Source organism: Astyanax mexicanus, chromosome 17 (assembly GCF_023375975.1).
Source record: "Astyanax mexicanus isolate ESR-SI-001 chromosome 17, AstMex3_surface, whole genome shotgun sequence".
Classification (NCBI taxonomy): domain Eukaryota; kingdom Metazoa; phylum Chordata; class Actinopteri; order Characiformes; family Acestrorhamphidae; genus Astyanax; species Astyanax mexicanus.
The window spans coordinates 15277458-15295988 of NC_064424.1; the positions used below are offsets into that span (position 1 = coordinate 15277458).

Sequence of the window (18531 nt, forward strand, 5' to 3'; positions counted from 1 at the left end):
GCGTCAGGCTGCGAAAGAAACACCAGCAGCTTAAATAAAATAAAATAATTTTATTTTTTATTCTGTTTATTGTTTATGTAAAAACTGGTTTTGCAACACTGAATATTAAACAAGCAATCGGTTATTCAGACTGGATAGGGACCCTCATTTACAGTGCCGCTGAGCATTAACAGTTTAAAAGGGATTAAAAATATATATAAAAAATAGGAAGAAAAAAATGACATTTATTATAGACGAATAAAATATATACGTAAAAAAGGAAAAATAGGACCTTAAAAAAAGATCATAAAAATTGACATAAAAGGTAAAAAAAATTATATCTTATGAAGATATATATTTAATGATTTGATTAATAAAAGAAGAAAAATAATTAAAATGAATAAATAAAAAATATAAAATATAAACTCATTAAAAATTCGTTTAAAATAACCCAGGCTTTCTGCAGAATAATCAAAGTTTCAGTTAGTTTCAGTTTCAAATCATGAAAACAGCTCACCAAAACCTCAAACTATTCTTTATATTTGACTATATTTACTTACAGGTCCTTTGCTTGTACTTAGGCCCTTACTTATTTTTATTCAACTGAACTGGGTTTCTGTAGCCTCGCACTGAATTCAGCTCCGGGCTGCGAAAGAGAGCGAGAGAGAGGCGCAGCGCATTTTGTCTGATTTATCTTGATTAATTATCAGTACTTTATTACTTTATTAGCTTTAGTAAGTTTAATAGCACTAATTTTACTACACTTCTCCGACCTTATTTATTAAAACGTTTATATTAGAAGACAGAGGTTAATATGCGGGCAATGCCGCGCGCAATGCCACGCGCTGCGCTAAGCTGGCTTTGCGTGGCTAATATTCTGGAGCACTGGACGAGATTTTAATTAATAAATTAACATATTTATAATTTTAATAAATTTGCCCTGGCTAAAAGAAACGAATTATAAAATATAGCTTTATATTTCTGTGCATGTTTTAAGGTTTATATAATTGACGGGCAGCACCAGAGGCTGACAATGTGCTTTATTTTTCAGATATAATAGCAAAGTGAAATAAAATAAATTTATGTTTGTCAAAGATATTTTCTCTTTTAATTTTTCTTTTCAAAAACTCCAGCTATTGACTGAGAATAAGCATCTGTTGAAATTCTTAAACAGCAGAATTCCTGTGTCTGCTATATTAAGATATAAGTCTGTGTACCGAACATAAATATACATATAAATCCTTATAACTGACAGAAATAAATATGACTAATAATTATTTATAGTTACTGTGCAGATTTTTGGGAAAACAGGTCGTAACGTTAAGAAATCGGCCCGCAAAATAGCTCACACTGTGAGACAAGCGACCAAAATTTCTGGCATGTCAGAAATCCCTGGTCGCGTCCGACTGCTCATTCGCAGCTCGTATGGGCAATTAATCGGACATCGCTTCCCCTCTCACACTGCACGACAAACGACGCACGATCAAGCTAAAATTCGGCCCGATCATGATATTCAGTCGCATCCGACCAGATCGGGCTTAAAATCGGGCTAAAATCGCACAGTGTCCGCCTGGCTTTAAGTAGTTTGGTGCTTACCTTAAGCTCTGTGCTTTAAATCAAGAAGATCAATATCCGTATGGAAAAAAGAACATTTGCACAGAAATTCTTCTATAGCTTTGGTTTGTGGAATGAAAATCCAGTCCTTATTTTTGTTTATGATTTTAACATTTTTTGATGTTACAGCTACATTTCAGAACTACATTATTGGTTGCATAGACTAATCAACTAAATGTAGAAGAAAAAAAATGCACCAAGGATTCAGGAAGATGGTAAAGAAAGCAGCTCGCCTGCAAAACACTGTGATAATCAAAATGCGCTATTGTACAGCTGAACAATAAGTAAAGCTATGCTTAAGTACAATCAAAATATTTCTGTGATGCTTTCTTAAAACTAAGCCTCTGGTGCTAACCGCTGTCACCCATTGTACCAAGACAGAATACACTGGAAACAAGCAGGCTACCATCACATAGCTCAAAACATTGCTCATGGACGAAAAACAATGACAAATCACAAATTTGCTTTTCAGCTTTGTTATCAAAGATATTCATGCACTTTCTGCTGTTAAGGAGACCTCCCAATTTGGAGACATAGTTCACTTTTTAGAGCCAAGCAACACAATCCTATCCAATGCTACCATGTGGGATACAATCTTCCTGCAGTACAGTGCTCTAAAAGCCAGTATTTCCACAAAGATGACAGATCAGAAAGTCTCAATCTTTACCGATCTATGAACATCCTGCACTATGGATCCAGGGATATTTTTGTTGAAAAAGATCATTTTTTATCATTCTTTTTACTTTTATTCCATGTTTAAATATACAAAGTCTAAAGTCAGTTTCTTTATTTCTAAACATATTTTTGTTCCTCTTTAAAAGCAAAGCCTAAGAAGCTCTGGATGTACAAGTATAATTTAAAGCATTTTTTTAGCTGTTATTTAAAATATGACTCGATATTTTTTGCTGCTGTCATTCAGCATTAAACGTCAGAAATAGGCTCCACATGCTCCAGCTGGCTAAGTGCTGCCGCTATGATCAGGAGATTGCCGGTTTGAATCCTGTAGCTTGCCATCGGCTACTGGAGCCCTGAGAGCACAATTGGCTTTGCTCTCTTTGGGTGGGTAGATGGCGCTCTCTCCCCACATCACTCCAAAGGGTGATGTCGATCAGCACAAAGCGTCTGTGAGCTGATGTATCGGACCCCAGTCGCTGCGCTTTCCTCCGGGTGCGCTGTGATGCTACTCAGCAATGCTGAGTGCAGTCGAAAAGTGGTGGTGGCTGACTTCACACGTGTCGAAGGAGGCATGTGCTACTCTTCACCCTTCTGGTGTTGGGGTATCACTAGTGATAAAGGTAGTCCTAATACGTGGGTTGGGTAATTGGCCCTGTGAATTGGAAAGAAAATGGGAAAAAAAAACTAACAGAAATAAACAAATAAATAAAAACTGCAACATCTGAAATATCTTTTTTAGCAAGGCAACAGAAAAAATACTGCAACTGAATACATTAGGTAATAACTTTGGGTAACAAACAGTTGATGTAGCCATTGGCCCTATGTGTCAACAAAGCACTGTGCAGGCTGTTGGTAGTTCCATAGTATATTAAAAGTATTCTCATAGCTTTGGTTGCATAGACCGAATCTGCCTAAATATGTAATTTACTGGTGACCTCTAGGTGACCTTTTTCAGCCCTTCATGGACGTCATGTACCCCCACAATTATGGGATAATGCACCATGTCTTCAGACCTAAGTGGTCAAAATGATAAATGGTATGCACTTGGGCAGCACTTTCACCCAACATGATCCCAATCCAGCATTTATAGGATGTGTGAGAGATCATAGACCTACAAAAAGCACACAGCTGTGTTTGGCTGTACAGATGGCTTGGCTCAACATCTCTCCAGATGTCTTCTGTCCTATTGTGGAATTGATGCCACGTCAAGTTGCTGCACTTATGGGGTACTGGTTCCTGTCCAATGACTTTTGGCAAGTCAGTGTATTTCATTATGTAAGTGTCCTTCCTCGTGTTAGTATACATAAACAGTACTTTAAAACATCATTAACAACTAAGTAATATTAGCCAGTCCAGAAATGACCAGTAATAACCACCTTAGTAGGAGGGGTGGCCGATATGGCTCTAAAATAATATCATAATATTTTAGGGAACTTGACGAGATTCTTCTGAAAATTCACTGACCAATGTTTCATATTAATTTTAATATACTACTGCAACAAAATAAATGTTAAAGTTTAATTTTATGTGACCACAACAAGTTCAAACATACAGCAGAAACAATATAATCATAATAATGTAACAAAATAAATAATATAACATATAATATAAAAAATGACCAAAACACTACGGTGCAAAATAAGGGCAAACATAAACAATTATACAAAAATACCCTTAAAGCTTCACATTAAATAGCAAAACAAAGACAAAATAGTCTGCTCTCGTAACAGAATACCATTATTACTAGAATATTTATTTTTTCATATGACTATATTGTTGTCACAATATTTTGTGTATGATACAATACAGCACACTCCTACATAGTAGTATAAAATATCATATTAAAAAACATATAAAGTCAATAACTGATTTCTGCTACTGCTTTTACACTGCGCACTGTGCAGCACTCTCTCAGTCACGAACTGAAGAAGCTTTGTAGATCTCCGAGGCCACGGCTAAAAGAGTCCGTGTCCGGGTGAGTTTCTCCATCTCTGCTTAAAGCCCCGAGCTACCGAGGATGAGATGATTCAGAGCCATGTCAGCCTTCTCTCCAGACTCTCTCTCATCCCTCTGCCTCGACTGACGTGACACCAGCTTCAGCACCCGTCTCCCTCGGGTCAGAGCAGGCCAGAGTAACAAGGCTCTTCTACGTAATCTGCCCGATAAGAGTGGATCAAAGGCTTCTGTGAAGATTTCATTAAGACCTTCTGGCTGCCTCCAAGTTCAACCTCATTTAGCTGATCGAAAATGGGTAGGAAAAAACGTGTTCTGCAGCTGCTTCCACAGTGGCAGGGCCCAGTGCCCTGGCAGAACACACACCGACACGCACACGATCCGCCATACACACCAGCACATCTGTCACAGCCATCTCTCTGAGAGCAGAATCTAATTCGAGCATGCTGGCTGCTACCCTGAAGCGAAGGATATACACGTCCTACCTAAATGTCAAATGCCGGCGGAAGAGACAGCACTTCCGGAGGCTCGGGAGGACCATCTCGGTATAATGAGGGGAGAGAGGAGACAATCAAGGAATGGCAGCAGCAGCCCTGGCCCGCTCCAGCACGCTAACGCTGCCCATAATGACTAACGCCAAGAGAAAATAGTACGACAAGTGTCAGTTCAGCCGAAGGGACGGGACAGCTTCAGGTCAGGAAAGTGGCAAATGAAAGGTCAGGGAATGTGTAGCTGCAGGAGGTTACAGGCTATTATTGGGAAATAGGACACAACATGAGTGGAACTGCCACCTCTGGAAGCCACAGACCTTGATGAGGCTTTGAGCAGGAGGAAAAAAAAACAACAGATAGGAAGAAAAGCCTTCTGTTCATTTCTAGTGTGCTTACATCTCGTTACATCTGCACATAATGATAATTACCAACAAAACAGCCTTCACATGCTGTGTCAGGCCACAACGCTGAAATATACAACACTTAATGTGTTATTGGAACTGAGTTTTTCTTGAAATACTGAACAATGAAGCAGTGCACAGAAACGCAATTATTCACTAATGTGTTCACCTTCCAAAACCACTGTTTGGGTATTTGTTTAATTCAAAGATGCTGCAAATATATTAGTTAACAATTCAGTGACTAAAATGCAGATGGAGCTTGTATAGTTTTCTTGAAGTGAGCTTCTGCTGAGCTCCATAACAAGCCATTGACCTCTTGTCGGCTGCCTGGGTCTTCCAAACCTATTAAAATGAACAATATGCCCTGCCCTGCACATTGTAGTGGACTCCCTACTTTAGCATACCCACTGACACTCTGAAAGGACTTAGTGATCTGATTATTTGAATGACATGTGTTTGGAGAAGGGAAAGCACTTGTAAACGTAATCAACATCAACAAAATGCATAACGGTTTGCATAAAGCGCCTCAACATGTCACAAAGAAGGTTACACTCAATAAAATAAATAAATAAATAAATAAATAAACAAAGACACTGCTCCTCACGCGGGATCGAACCCGGGTCGTTAGGGTCACGGTCCGTGAAACTACTGCTGCCCCGACTGCTGAATTGGGACGCGGCCAGGAAAAAAACGCCCTTATATAAGGAGATAGAAAGCCTGAGAAAGGGCGGAAAAACGAAAATGTTCTAACACTAAAGTCATAGTAGATGCCAATAGAGGAGGAATGTACACAAAATCTGCCAGAGAGGCATTTTATTTTATTTTTTTCACTATCGTTCATTATGGTTCAAACAACCTCACGGGCCAGATGTTTCATGGTTGTGGGCCACATCTGGCCTATTGCCGACCCCTATCATATGCAATAATATCACAAAAAATATTGATACTGTAAAAAAAACCTCCATATTGTGAAAATAATGATATTCCTAAAAGCGATTTATTTTGTATTAATTTAGCTATTTACTATATTTACTTTTAATTGATTAGTGCTGTGGTAGATTTTTGTTAATACGTTTTTTTACATATTTTATTTTGTTTTCTGTCTTGGTAAATTAGTGTATTTTTTTTAGTGAACATTTAAAACTATTATATTTATACTAAATTAAGCTTTAGGATTGATTTTATTGCAGTACTATATGTTTTGACATATCGCCAAGAATATCATTATCACAAAAATACCATAAACTATTGTGATATAATTTTAGGGCGATATTGCCCACCCCTAGTCCTGACCATTAAAGAACAGGGTCAACGGAGAATAATAAAGAAAATAGAGAAACAGAAGGACATCACTCTGTATTTAAACAAGTAAGTGCTGCCAAATGATCAGAGGAGCTGATAAAATAGATAATGAGTGTTATTATTTTGGTTTATTGGTGTTTATCTGCTGCAATTATATTTGTATGAACCTAAGATACAAAAATGTAACTGATACTTCATTAAGCTTTCCTTGAGCTCCAGGCTTTTGTCTTCTCACTTCTAGTACATTTATTACCCAATCTTTAACAGCCTTTCCTTCGCCCTCACCGGTTTGTCAGTATTCTCAAGACAGGATATTCCTAATCCTCGGACTTGTTTGGCTTTTTGTGATGTCTGGAGCTGATCTATTAATCCAGCACAGGAGTTTTTTGTTTGCAGCTGGAGGTTTTCAAAAGAGCCCCAAATCCTCAAAGCCTCTCTCTCATTACTCAGATATTTCTCCCCTGGCGCTTCTGCTTTTATATGCTCTGTTTTTGTCATATCCTCTCTGCTGATGATTCATCCATCTATCTTTACTTTCTCTTTAAATTGCTCCAGCTGCTTCCTCCATTCCTCTCCTTATAATGTCATATGGCATCGCTTTTTATCCATTCGTATGGTTTTTTTAAACGTTTTCATAATTTATTTTTATTGATTTTCTTTTACTGATGTTTTGCAGTTTTAAAATTATTCCTTTAAAATGACTTGGTTTTATAAAGCCAGAATCATTTTCACTAATTTTAGGAAGACTCTTCATTTACACCCATAACAATATATATCATTTCAGAATCATCATCGAAATGTGTGCATGTGCAAAAGCCACACTACAAAATGTTCAAAATCATTTTCAAATCAGATTATATCTGTCCATCTTTGATACACAGAGGACATTATTAATATTATGCCATGTTGGATTATTATTGCTTTTTAGTGAATTCCAGTAGAATCAAATTTTAATTTAATATCACAATTGCTAATTGTTACATTGTTAAAAAACATCACAATGTCAGTTACTTCCTCAAGATCGTGCAGCCCTAGTTGTATCATTTATTCAAAGGGGCACAAAAATAATCTTCTTTGGTCATTCCAACACACTACACTTCTGAGCAAGGAACACATTACTAGGAGTAGTATGTGTACTCTCTGTTAATGAAATCAATAAAAAGAAATGTTTAGAAAAACAGTAAGAACAAAATTATTTTAATTGTATAATAGCACCAAACAATGTCTAATTCAACATGCTGATACATTTAACTATGTCCAAACTGGATATCCAGCTACTTTGATTAGACATTTGAATAATGGAACCTCAGAAAAATCCCTGGGAACCACCAGTTCTTTGGAACTAAGCCAGTTTGCACCAGTTCCTTGGAACTCAGCCAGTTTGCACTGCTTTGCATGTAATTACTGATTAGTAATCTCTGGAGATGGGGTGTAATAATAGTAACAGAGCACAAAGGGTTAAAAGGACAAAGAAAGTTTCAGTTCATTCCTGGAGACACAGTGTTACCTATTGGTTGTATATGGCTGTATAACCACTGAATTATGCAGTTCCTAAAAGTTCCTTTTTTACAACTAAACAGTATATTTAATAAGTCTTCCTATGTTAACGCTCCAAATACTTATTTTATTACCTTTATATTTAAAATCATTGATTAATATGATTGCCTTCATACTGGTTGTTTTTATTCTCATATCTGCAATAAAAAAGGCAGACACAAATTGAAAACAGCATTACTTACCTGGGTGAGATATCGCAGCCCTGCTGCATGAAAGCCCCCAGGGAGAACCACAGGCTGTTAAAGATACCGAACTCGTTGGTGTGTTCAGGCTGCTTCTCCTGTTTCTCCTGCTGGTTCTGGCCCGGCTGGCCCTGGGACTGTGACTGGCTGGCTTCTGGAGAGGGCGTCCGGTTCTGGCTCTGCTGCTCCGCTCCCTCCTCCGAGTCCTCACTGTGCCACTCGTAAGGACTGAAGCGGCTGACCAGAAACAGCACCACGCTAACGCCAATGTAAGCAAACACGATACACATCCAGATCTCATATGCCAGGGGGTCCAGGAAGGAGAAGACCCCAGGCTTGGACTTGGTGGGTTTCTTGATCATTATGGAGATGCCCAGACTCATGAAAGGCTTGGAGAAGTCGATGACCTCTTCTCTGACCAGGGTGATGGTAAGAGGAGCCACGGCTACATCAGCTTTCTGTGGGACAAACACACAGCGAACGAGACTGTAAATACTAAATAGTTTCATTTGCGTAATGTTCTATCAAAATACTATTACATTCATTTATTCGTTATTAATCAGGTAATCCTTTGAATAAGATTTGAAAAGCAACCAAGTAGCATGCCTGGTTATGCTTCCAATATTAAATATAAATAGTATAAATGTATGTAATTATGGAATAATAAACATTAATTAAATTAAGTTTAATGTTTTTGGATGTTTAACTTTATACTTTTGTGTTTGTGTAAACTGTTCAAATCCCTCTGCTTTAACCCCTTATGGCTTATTAAAATCTCAAAAAAAATCTATGAACTGCTCATGACGGTTTGCATCATATGGTGGATTTCTAAAACTTTCAAAATCAAACGTTATATTTTCATCTGGTCAGAATATAAACTATATACAAACTATAGACTGCAACAAGTTTCAGAGTTTCCATGACTTTTTCTACACAGTTACCCTGATTTTTACTGATTTGAATGTCACTGACCATAGGGAAGTTCTGAAAATGTTATTTTTATGGGTGACTCACTGACTCACTAACTGCAGAATGAGAGATTTTGGAACAGCATTAGTCAGATTATAGGCAGTGTTCTTAAAAATGTTCTCCTGCCCACTCTACTAAAGTTACATAGTGCAGTTAGCACATGATAGAAATGCTATGCTTTCTATTGCAGGTCAGTGAAGACATATAGAACAATACCTAATAGCTACTGAAAAATTCTTAGTACTTAATGGGTCATTCGTAAGAGTTGAGTAATGTACCTGAAACTGATAACAAATTAATATATAAGCCTGCAGTTTCAGAGGGTTAACCTATGAACTGTGGAGAAGCACCATCTTATAAAAAACAGTTTCATCTTTACGCCTCAGAACAGAAAATCTATTTTGGCTGCTCTGTTATTCATCAGAAGATGTGCTAACCACAAGAGTGCTCAGCACACTCGCATTTTGCAGCATGTCAGAATTCAGAATCAGACAGTGTCAGTTTATATTTTACCCTCCATCTGAACAACTGCATGTCGCTTCACATTAGGAATGACTGCCATGTTTGTCAGTGTTATCAGCAGCCCTTTCTCAGAGACTGAGAGGCCTTTTCTCAAGAGTGCTTCAATAAGCGCTGCTGTCCAGCTTGAATAATACACCACGCCTTTCAGCATTATTGAGATTATTGCTTCTTTAAGTTAAACTATAATTCACTCTGCTAGTACTGTTTGGGATTAGGGTTGTAACAATCAATTATAATTTGATCTAATCGTAGCATCTGGCAAAAGCACACCAAATACACCAGCAAAAACATAAACATAAACACAAGATCTAAATAGCTTGCAACTGCATTAGTTTAGCATATTTTGTATTTGGGTCTGATTAATCATTTAATCATTAATCATACAATCTGTTTACATCAATGGTAGTTTTTTAAACATTTTATCAGTTTCATACAACATTTTGGTGATCTATAGGCAAGCCACCAACCACGCACTGCGAAGCTTGATTAAGGGTCTGTCAGTGTGTGTGCTTGGTATCATGAGGATGGAAAAAACATGCCTTGTGCATCTCTAACATAACATAACATAAATTGTATTGTAATGTAAAATAAACCAATCAGCGTGTCACTTGCCATTCACCTTAAGAGCCAGATGCACTCTGATTTTGGCGGATTGTTATCTTAAAAGCGCAGCACTTCTGCACATCTTTGCAGAGGATACTGATCTGCTTGTTCATGCTGTGAAGATGCATGAGCAGGTCATTTAAGATAAGATAAGATGAGATAACATAAGATAGTCCTTTATTAATCCCACAATGGCGAAATTTACAATGTTACAGCAAGACAGAGGAAAGGACAGAGAAACAGGTCATGAAAAAATATAAACAAATAATAATAAAACTATGTATACAAAAACAATTACAGGAAATATAGAAAGATACTTAAAAAAATATATATATAGTAAAGGAAAAAATATATACATCTAGTGCATAGAGATATGATTTTGGTAGGGTGTGGCCAGCATTATTGCACAAAGAGTAACAGTAAATAAATATAAAATAAATAGTAGATAAAACAGTGAGAAAATATTGCATGTTAAACATATTGCACAAATGGTGATAAGGGGATCACAGTACATGTAGTGAGATGGATATTGCACACGGTAAACTTTACAGCTATACTGAGTAGTATGTAAGTTTGCATTTACAGGAACAGCAATGTTATTTTATTCAGTATTCTGTTTATTGTGGATGTAAAAGGTTGGGTTTGCACACTGCTTTACGTCATTGTGTGTGTGTAATTTTGCAGCTTTGCGCCTTCGCTATTTAAGCGATGCAGGGGTAAGGTGTGAAAACAGACTGTTGACGGGGTATAAGATAGCAATGAGCAACGTGACGTACCTTGCTTAGGGTGTAAGATGTGTGACATTTCAGAATAAAACAAATTAGATCATTACTTACAAAAACTCTATGTAATGCAAACATATTACACTACTGAGAACTTGTAAGAAGATGAATAAATCTGGCGACAAATCATGGTCTCACCACATGGCCACAGCAACTCTATATGGATGATCACTTAATCTAAGATTTAATATTAATATATATGTACAGATCACTGTAAATGTTCAAACATTTTTATAATTTTTATCATATCATTTAAATGCTATTATATATGTTATTGGCCAGTTTGCATCTTCTAAAAATATTAATGGAGAGATTCCTGTTTGAGTATCAGTCCCATATCGCAGTACATCTGTACAGCATACAATCTAACTGTATTAATCTCAAAGCAAGTACTGTCTCCTAACCCCTAAACTGTAAGAAAATAATCAAACAGTTTTTGTATTGCAACCATAAAGAACACAGTATACCACAGAGGCAGAATATATCTTCCAGCTCTGCCTGCGACAGCTGCATACACTGTACTAGAAACTGAACATCTGTGGAGGCCAGCTTGAAACACCTTTTTAAAGACTGAAATCATTCTCATTCCAGTAACTGTCCATCATTAATCATGCCAACAGATATGCAAAACAACTGGCTGCCATTATTGAAGAACCCATCGGTGACTAGAATGCTCTGTGACAGTACAGGGTTACGCCTGTGGACGAGTGCCTGGAGAGACACAAACCTTTGTCAAGTAGTTGGCTTCAAGGCTTGAACACAGTGCAGTCTGCTGCTAGCCTGGCTGTAGCACACTTCGCCAGCACATTATTATCCTTTTCAGAAAGGATTTGTGTCAATGTAACAAGAGCGCAGGGAATAAAGAAAAAAAAACAGTCTCTCGGGGCAATGCGAGAGGGTATATGTGTTAACAGTATATATAACATTGAGTACGTGCAGCTACAAACTTGCAAAGATTCAAGGAAAAGCCGCACACCACCTCTGCTTATTTATTCGAACCTGAACTGGTCAGAGTCAGTTATATTATTTACCTTCCTTCTAAGAATTCCTGGAGCTTTTATCACACTGACTCACAGAGTTGCTTGAGCTGCTGTGTGTACACTGTGTGCTGTGTGAGTCTAGCAAAAAAATGTGCCTTCAGTAGAAAAATTACTCAAAGTTTAATTTACAAATATTTCATTATTAGCTATTATAACTATTTTTACTTTCTTACCCAGCATGCAACAGTGCTAGTAAATCTTAAGATTCGCACCTACCATAAATACCAGCAATGTGAAATTCATAAAGATCAATGTCATTTTTCAGTACTCAGCCTATAATATCATATACAGCTCTGGAAAGAAAAGGGACATTTTAAAATGATGAGTTTTTTTATTTTACCAAATTAAGAACCTCTGGAATATAATCAAGAGGAAGTTGGATGATCACAAGCCATCAAACCAAACTGAACTACTTGAATTGTTGCACCAGGCATAATGTTATACAACAGCAGTGTGTAAGACTGGTTGAGGAGAACATGCCAAGGTGCATGAAAACTGTAATTAAAAACAAGTTATTCCACCAAATGTTGATTTCTGAACTCCTAAAACTTCATATTTATGTTTTCTTTGAGGTCTTATTATTTGAGGTCTGAAAGCTCTGCACCTTTTTTGTTATTTCAGCCATTTCTTATTCTCTGCAAATAAATGCTCTAAATGACAATATTTGTATTTGGAATTTGGGAGAAATGTTGTTTACAGTTTATAGAATAAAACAACAAATTTCATTTCACTCAAACATATATACCTAGAAATAGCAAAATCAGAGACAAAATCAGCACTTTCCACTTGAAGCAATAGAAAAAGAGATCTGATTACCATTCAGTCTGTACCTCTCCCTCTGCTTACACAGTGTTCAGATTTTAGAATAAAAGAGCAGATAAAGGTCATAGCCAGTACACTATATGTGATTAACTATGATACATAACCTTACAACTTCTACAACTTAATGTTCTGCTACTTTTGAGTTATATATTTGCATGCTTTTATTTTTCATTTTAAAGATGACTTCCTCTTAAATGTGTATTATTTAGTTTGTTCATTTCATTTAATGTATGAATAAAATGACAAATATATCGGATCAAACCCTCTAGCTTAACTTTCAAATTTTTAACTAGCTGACGTACACAGGTGTGCAGACTGCAAATTTGCATTAATACATGTTTTTTGTACTGTCGATCAAACAGAGAAACAGAACTTAATGTATAATAAGAGGGTTTTTAAATAAGCTTAACTGATATAACTCATTACTTGTAGATATCTTACAGATAAACATTTGCTTTATCATTTTAATTTGAGCTTACTTTAAATTATGTGCAGTGTGGTTTTATATATTAAAGATAACATTGCATGAGTTGTGGGGCTAAATTTGTGCAACATTTGAACAATAAAATTCAAATATAAATCACACACAACACATACAATGTCACTATTTTTTAGAAATATTAGTATGAGTGCTTTTTCATACACTGTCTTTAATTTTTATATATAAATAATCCTCTGTGATGTGATCCACACTAATGTATACATTTTATTGTAAAGAGGGTAAAATGTATATGTTTGTTCTGAAGATCAAACTGCAGCAAGTTAACGAAGCAGAACAAACAGCAGTGCAAGCAGCCGTTCAAAACAGCTGTCACATAAACTTTAGCCAGGCAGATGACTAGCTAATTAATCTAAATGATTACCAGTAAATTAGCAACATTATTCCATCCTTTGAGCCCAGGCTTTGTTTTAATTTTGAATTCATTAGGTGTTGATTATAATCCATTGGATAACATTTAAGTGTGACATGATCATGTGGTGTGTTCTGCCATTGTGTTTGGCTGTTTCATAAGGTTTGTCACAATGATTGACATTATTGTGCACATTGTGCATTACTTATTGTCCTTATAGTATATGGGTTTAACATCAATACCTTTGGCTGACCACCTTTCATTGTGATTAGTATGCTTGTTTACATGCAAACAAACTTCTCAAATATTTTAGTCGTGTAATAAACAATGCATCAATAAAGGCATCAAGTTTCTACAGAGAATGGACTTCAGTATATGTCTACCCGACTAGTAAAACGTATAGTGCTTTTTTAAAATAGAAGAGCCACATTATTATGCTAATATATAATTATTATTGTGGTTATTATTTTATTATTAGTGTAATTAAATGATAATAATATCACAATCATTTCTTGGACATCATATAATCTAAAAGCAGTGGTCATCATAACAAGCCTATGCAGCTCAGTTTTACACTAGTTCTGAAATTAGTTTGAGTTGCAGGAAGCTTTGAATTATGCAAGCAAAACTTTATCGCCTGTAAATTTTGAACAAACTAAAGTTACAAGAAAGTTTCAACATATAAAGTTAGCACAGGATTTCTTGCCTCTCTCATCAGAATCACAGCATGCCCTAATTTACTGTATGCATAAGAAAATCGCTCAGGTTTTACTACTGCGGAAAAACAGACTAAAAACCCACAAGCATTTATTTAATTGGAGTGCTTCCTCACATTATAAAGTGGTAGACTGAGTAAAGCAGACTGTTACCTACCCCATACACCAGTTCTCCAACCATGCCGTTCCACATTTTTGTCTCAGCATCTCGGGCTCCGTATTTGCCGTCTCCTACGAGCTCCAGCCTATAGGAGTAGCCCACGTGCTTGGCGATCTCTGCGGCCAGCTCCACACAGTAGCCCTCGTACTTATCGTTCCCTACGAACTGCTCGTGATTCTTCTTCAGCATCACATATGGAGATTCCTAAATGAGATAATTAAAATTAATTTTAATAATGTGTAGATTTACCCCTAACATTAATACATTTCTCAATTTCGGGAAAATAGTTCTAAAAAAAGATTATTGTGATCATCAATGTGTTTTTGTGATTAGCAATAATAAGCAAATAAGCATGAAAAGCAAAAATCCTTTTGTAATTTATTTGGAAGTCAATGTCACCCCCCCCCCCCCCCCCCCCCAAGTCATTGTGGACTATTTGTATTTGCATTAATTGAGTGATAATAAGTGCAAAAAGCAAAAATGGAGATGATGTTTTTTACAAAACAGGAACAATATGCTTTTGGCCACAAAATAATACCAGCATGTACTGAGACTGAGAATGTTCACAGCTGTATATGTTGTGAGGTTTTATCTTGTGAGTGAGATTGATCACTAGCCAGCGTGCTAAAGAAAGGCAAAGTTATGAGTGCATTTAACATTCCTTGATCCACAGAATCATGTGTGTACCAAGAATACATCATAGAAGGTCAAAGGACAGTGCATTAAGTGGTAATGATCGTGACCAACAGTATCTGGCATGAATTGTCCATGCGTACAGACAGGTGACACTGGCAGGAGTTCCCACACACATATCCTATTCTTTATTCTTCATAGGACATGGTAAGAGTCATTGGACATAAAACTAATTCCTGTCCAAAGACACATTGCATGTAAATATTTGTTACCGACTAACAGTTTCTAACAGGCAAGGACAAAGTTACCTTCAACCTTCAACATTTCTTTCCAGAGAATCACTCAACTGTAGCTGGTCTACACAATACAGTGAGACCCCAGGGAGCCGTAAGCACTGAAGTGTGATGAACCATGGCTTCTAAGAAAGCCCCTCCTCAAGCTGCAATGGATTTGTGTTAAAAGGGTTACAGTGTGAAATCAAGTGGAATGATCCTGTGAACAGGGATGTGTAATGTCTCAAAACACTGAGTAAAGGCCATCAAACTGCACTTTAATGAGCGGAACAGCAGCGTCTGCTGACTGCATATGGATTTCCATGAGGCGAGCTCAGGAGCGGGAGTGTGGGGTTGGGCAGTGCATGTCCATCCTGAGGTCTGCCTGTGGGTGGTACAACACTGTCGACCCCTGAGCGGCTCATCCACTCAGAGTCCTCCGCGGCTCCAGTGCAGAGGTGAGCCCAACCACTGGGGTTTAGGAATAACAGCTGTGCACTGCCCACGGCCAGGGGTCAAAGAAAATACAGTTGGCTCACATGGAGAAAAGAACAGCAGGGTACTCCCCTCCCTTCCCCCTCATAAAACAACATATTAGCCAATTCTATGTGGTGTTTTCTGCAATCACAGTGTGTGCAGTGGATTTTTAAAGCATTTTAGCACTTAAAAATGTTACTTCAAGAATCAGTGTATATTATATTTTCTGTACTAACTCAAAAATTGATTATCAAATGGCTTTCTCTTGATGGCAGTGATTCAGCCAGTATTTTTAATCTGATTTTAATCTTATTATAGAGTGGAAATCTGTTTGTTTTAGCCTCTAAACCTCTGATCCCACCCACTGCCTATTCCCCAGTGCTATAACCACACCGCAGGACGCATAAACACTATTTATTAAAGCACAAGAGAAAGAGAGAGAGAGAGTGAGGGCATTTTAAGCCACTTTCAGGTGCTCACTTTCATACTCAGTGTGTAGTAGGAGTATTTGGGACAGGTAAAGTGCTGATCCAGATTAGTGCTGGTTAGTGCAGCCATTCTACAACATAGAGGAGCAAACAGACACAGTTACTGTAACTACTGTACCTATGCAGCAAACAGTGTAATTAAAATGTACTAAAGAAACTGGAAGTTTGACTCTATGTTGACCCAATAACTTCTAACTTCCATAGAACTATACTTGCTATGCTGCATGCCACTGTGTCAACTGGCAGCAAGCTGGTTAGAAAAGCTTATAGGCAGTAAAATTCAAAAGCCCGGACCACTACCTGAGGGAAAGCAGGTACATGTCATCTTTTGTGATGAATTGAGTTTAAAGCTTTTTATCCTTGGAATGCCATTCTACTGGCATATTCACTGACAGGTCTTTCTTTCTCTCTCTCTCCCTGTTCCCTTCTTTCTCTCTCTTTCTCACACACACAGGCATAAACACACACACCTTGCTGCTGACAAACATCGGCAACTAATAAATCCCTCTGAGGGCCACTGCACTCTTCAAACACAGCAAAAGCAGTGCATTAACTACAGTATACACAGGGAAATTTGCTGCACTGATGAGATGTGGCCACAATGAGGGGCTTTTCTGGGACAGCCTTCAAAGGGAAGTAAATAGGACGGGTCTTGCTGCTACACAACAAAGAACATCTTGACTTTATATCCACAGCCCTGCCACAGCAAATGAGCGGCGGAAGACCGTGGACGTATTGGACACATTGTTGACAGGCGGGAACATCAGCCAGGATTTGATTGAAAGCTGGGGTGATGGCTGCGGAAGGTAGATTGTGCCAACGTTAGTCAGTCAAAACAGCAGATCTGACGTGAGAGACACTTACTAGAATGGTAGTCACTACGTACGTCCTGTTCTGAAAGCCAAAGGTTTCGTTAAGTGTGTGGGTGTACGTCGCCGTGGTCACGTACTTCTCGTTCTCGTTCCAGTAACCCACCTGTGCACAGAAGAGAAGAATATCATGGCAGAGTGAACGCACGAACTTTTGGCGCAGCTATTTTTAGGGTGATAAATATTCATATCGGAGGCTTAAGGAGAAGCGCAATCACTTGAAATGCATGCAAACCCCTTTCACCCCTCCAGTGACTAACACTTCACTCTCACTGCTCTCCTCTGAGATAACGCTGAGGCGCTACCTACAGCTAATCACGCGAGCTGGCAGACGCTGAGGCGACAGCTGAGGGAAATACACAGATCTCCTGCACAGCCACAGATATGCGTGCCTTTGTGAGTTATTGTAATAATCTTATGCAGTGTGTGAGGCGGTGTTATGGTTGCGGAGAGACGAGAAACTGCTGCATTGGTGTTTTGGGATCAGAGGGATTTACCTTCTTAGGGCCACTTGAGCCAAGCTCCATTACGCTGACAGTAAAGTTGGTCCGGTGTCCTTTTTCATTGAACTGCACGTGACCTGTAAGACCTTCAAACTGCACCTGGAGAGTGGGAAGAGAGAGACAGTTCATTTCTTAATGATAAAGGATCCTATATACATACAGATTTAGACATTTACATTCTACACATTTACATATACACTGACATACTACACGACAGTACTAAAACACATACTAAACATATGTAACATACTAAAAGTTAGGGGATAGAAGTGTGTAAAAGTAATCACCTGTAAATTGTAAGATGTTTATTACAAGAGTTTGAGTGAGGCCTGATAGTGGGCACCTGGTTGATGGGGCATGTAATTTCCGAAGAAATATGGGTATTCTACATTACTCAATCCACAGTGCCACCGGTCTATCAGGATGTAAAACATCATAAAAATCATTACCACCCACAGTAGACAGCACAGTGGTTGGTAATGATTGTGACTGGTGGTGTTTGGCTGGAATTGTCCATGTAATCAAATTACATCCATGCAGCTTTCTTTAGCTTCCAAGGGACATGGAAAAGTTATGGGACACAATGCTACTTCCTGTCCTACAATGTTTGGTATGCCAGTAGTTCATATATTAATCTTTAAAGAAAGACTGAATTGTTTTTTATTCTAGA

General features: G+C 37.8%; 1 protein-coding gene across 6 annotated transcripts in view; it reads right to left on the minus strand.

Moving 5' to 3' along the window:
- Positions 1-18531, minus strand: part of gria1b (glutamate receptor, ionotropic, AMPA 1b) — a 94687-nt gene that overhangs the window by 28476 nt on the left and 47680 nt on the right. For all 6 annotated transcript variants that reach the window (XR_007425115.1, XM_007244537.3, XM_007244535.3 and 3 more), the window contains exons 8-11: positions 17856-17960; positions 17354-17464; positions 14617-14823; positions 8155-8612 (exon numbers count right to left, since the gene is read on the minus strand). Coding sequence is in view for 5 of the 6 variants with exons in the window: in XM_007244537.3 (XP_007244599.3) it covers positions 8155-8612; positions 14617-14823; positions 17354-17464; positions 17856-17960 (881 nt within the window). In the remaining variant the exon portion in view is untranslated. The remainder of the gene's footprint in view (positions 1-8154; positions 8613-14616; positions 14824-17353; positions 17465-17855; positions 17961-18531) is intronic.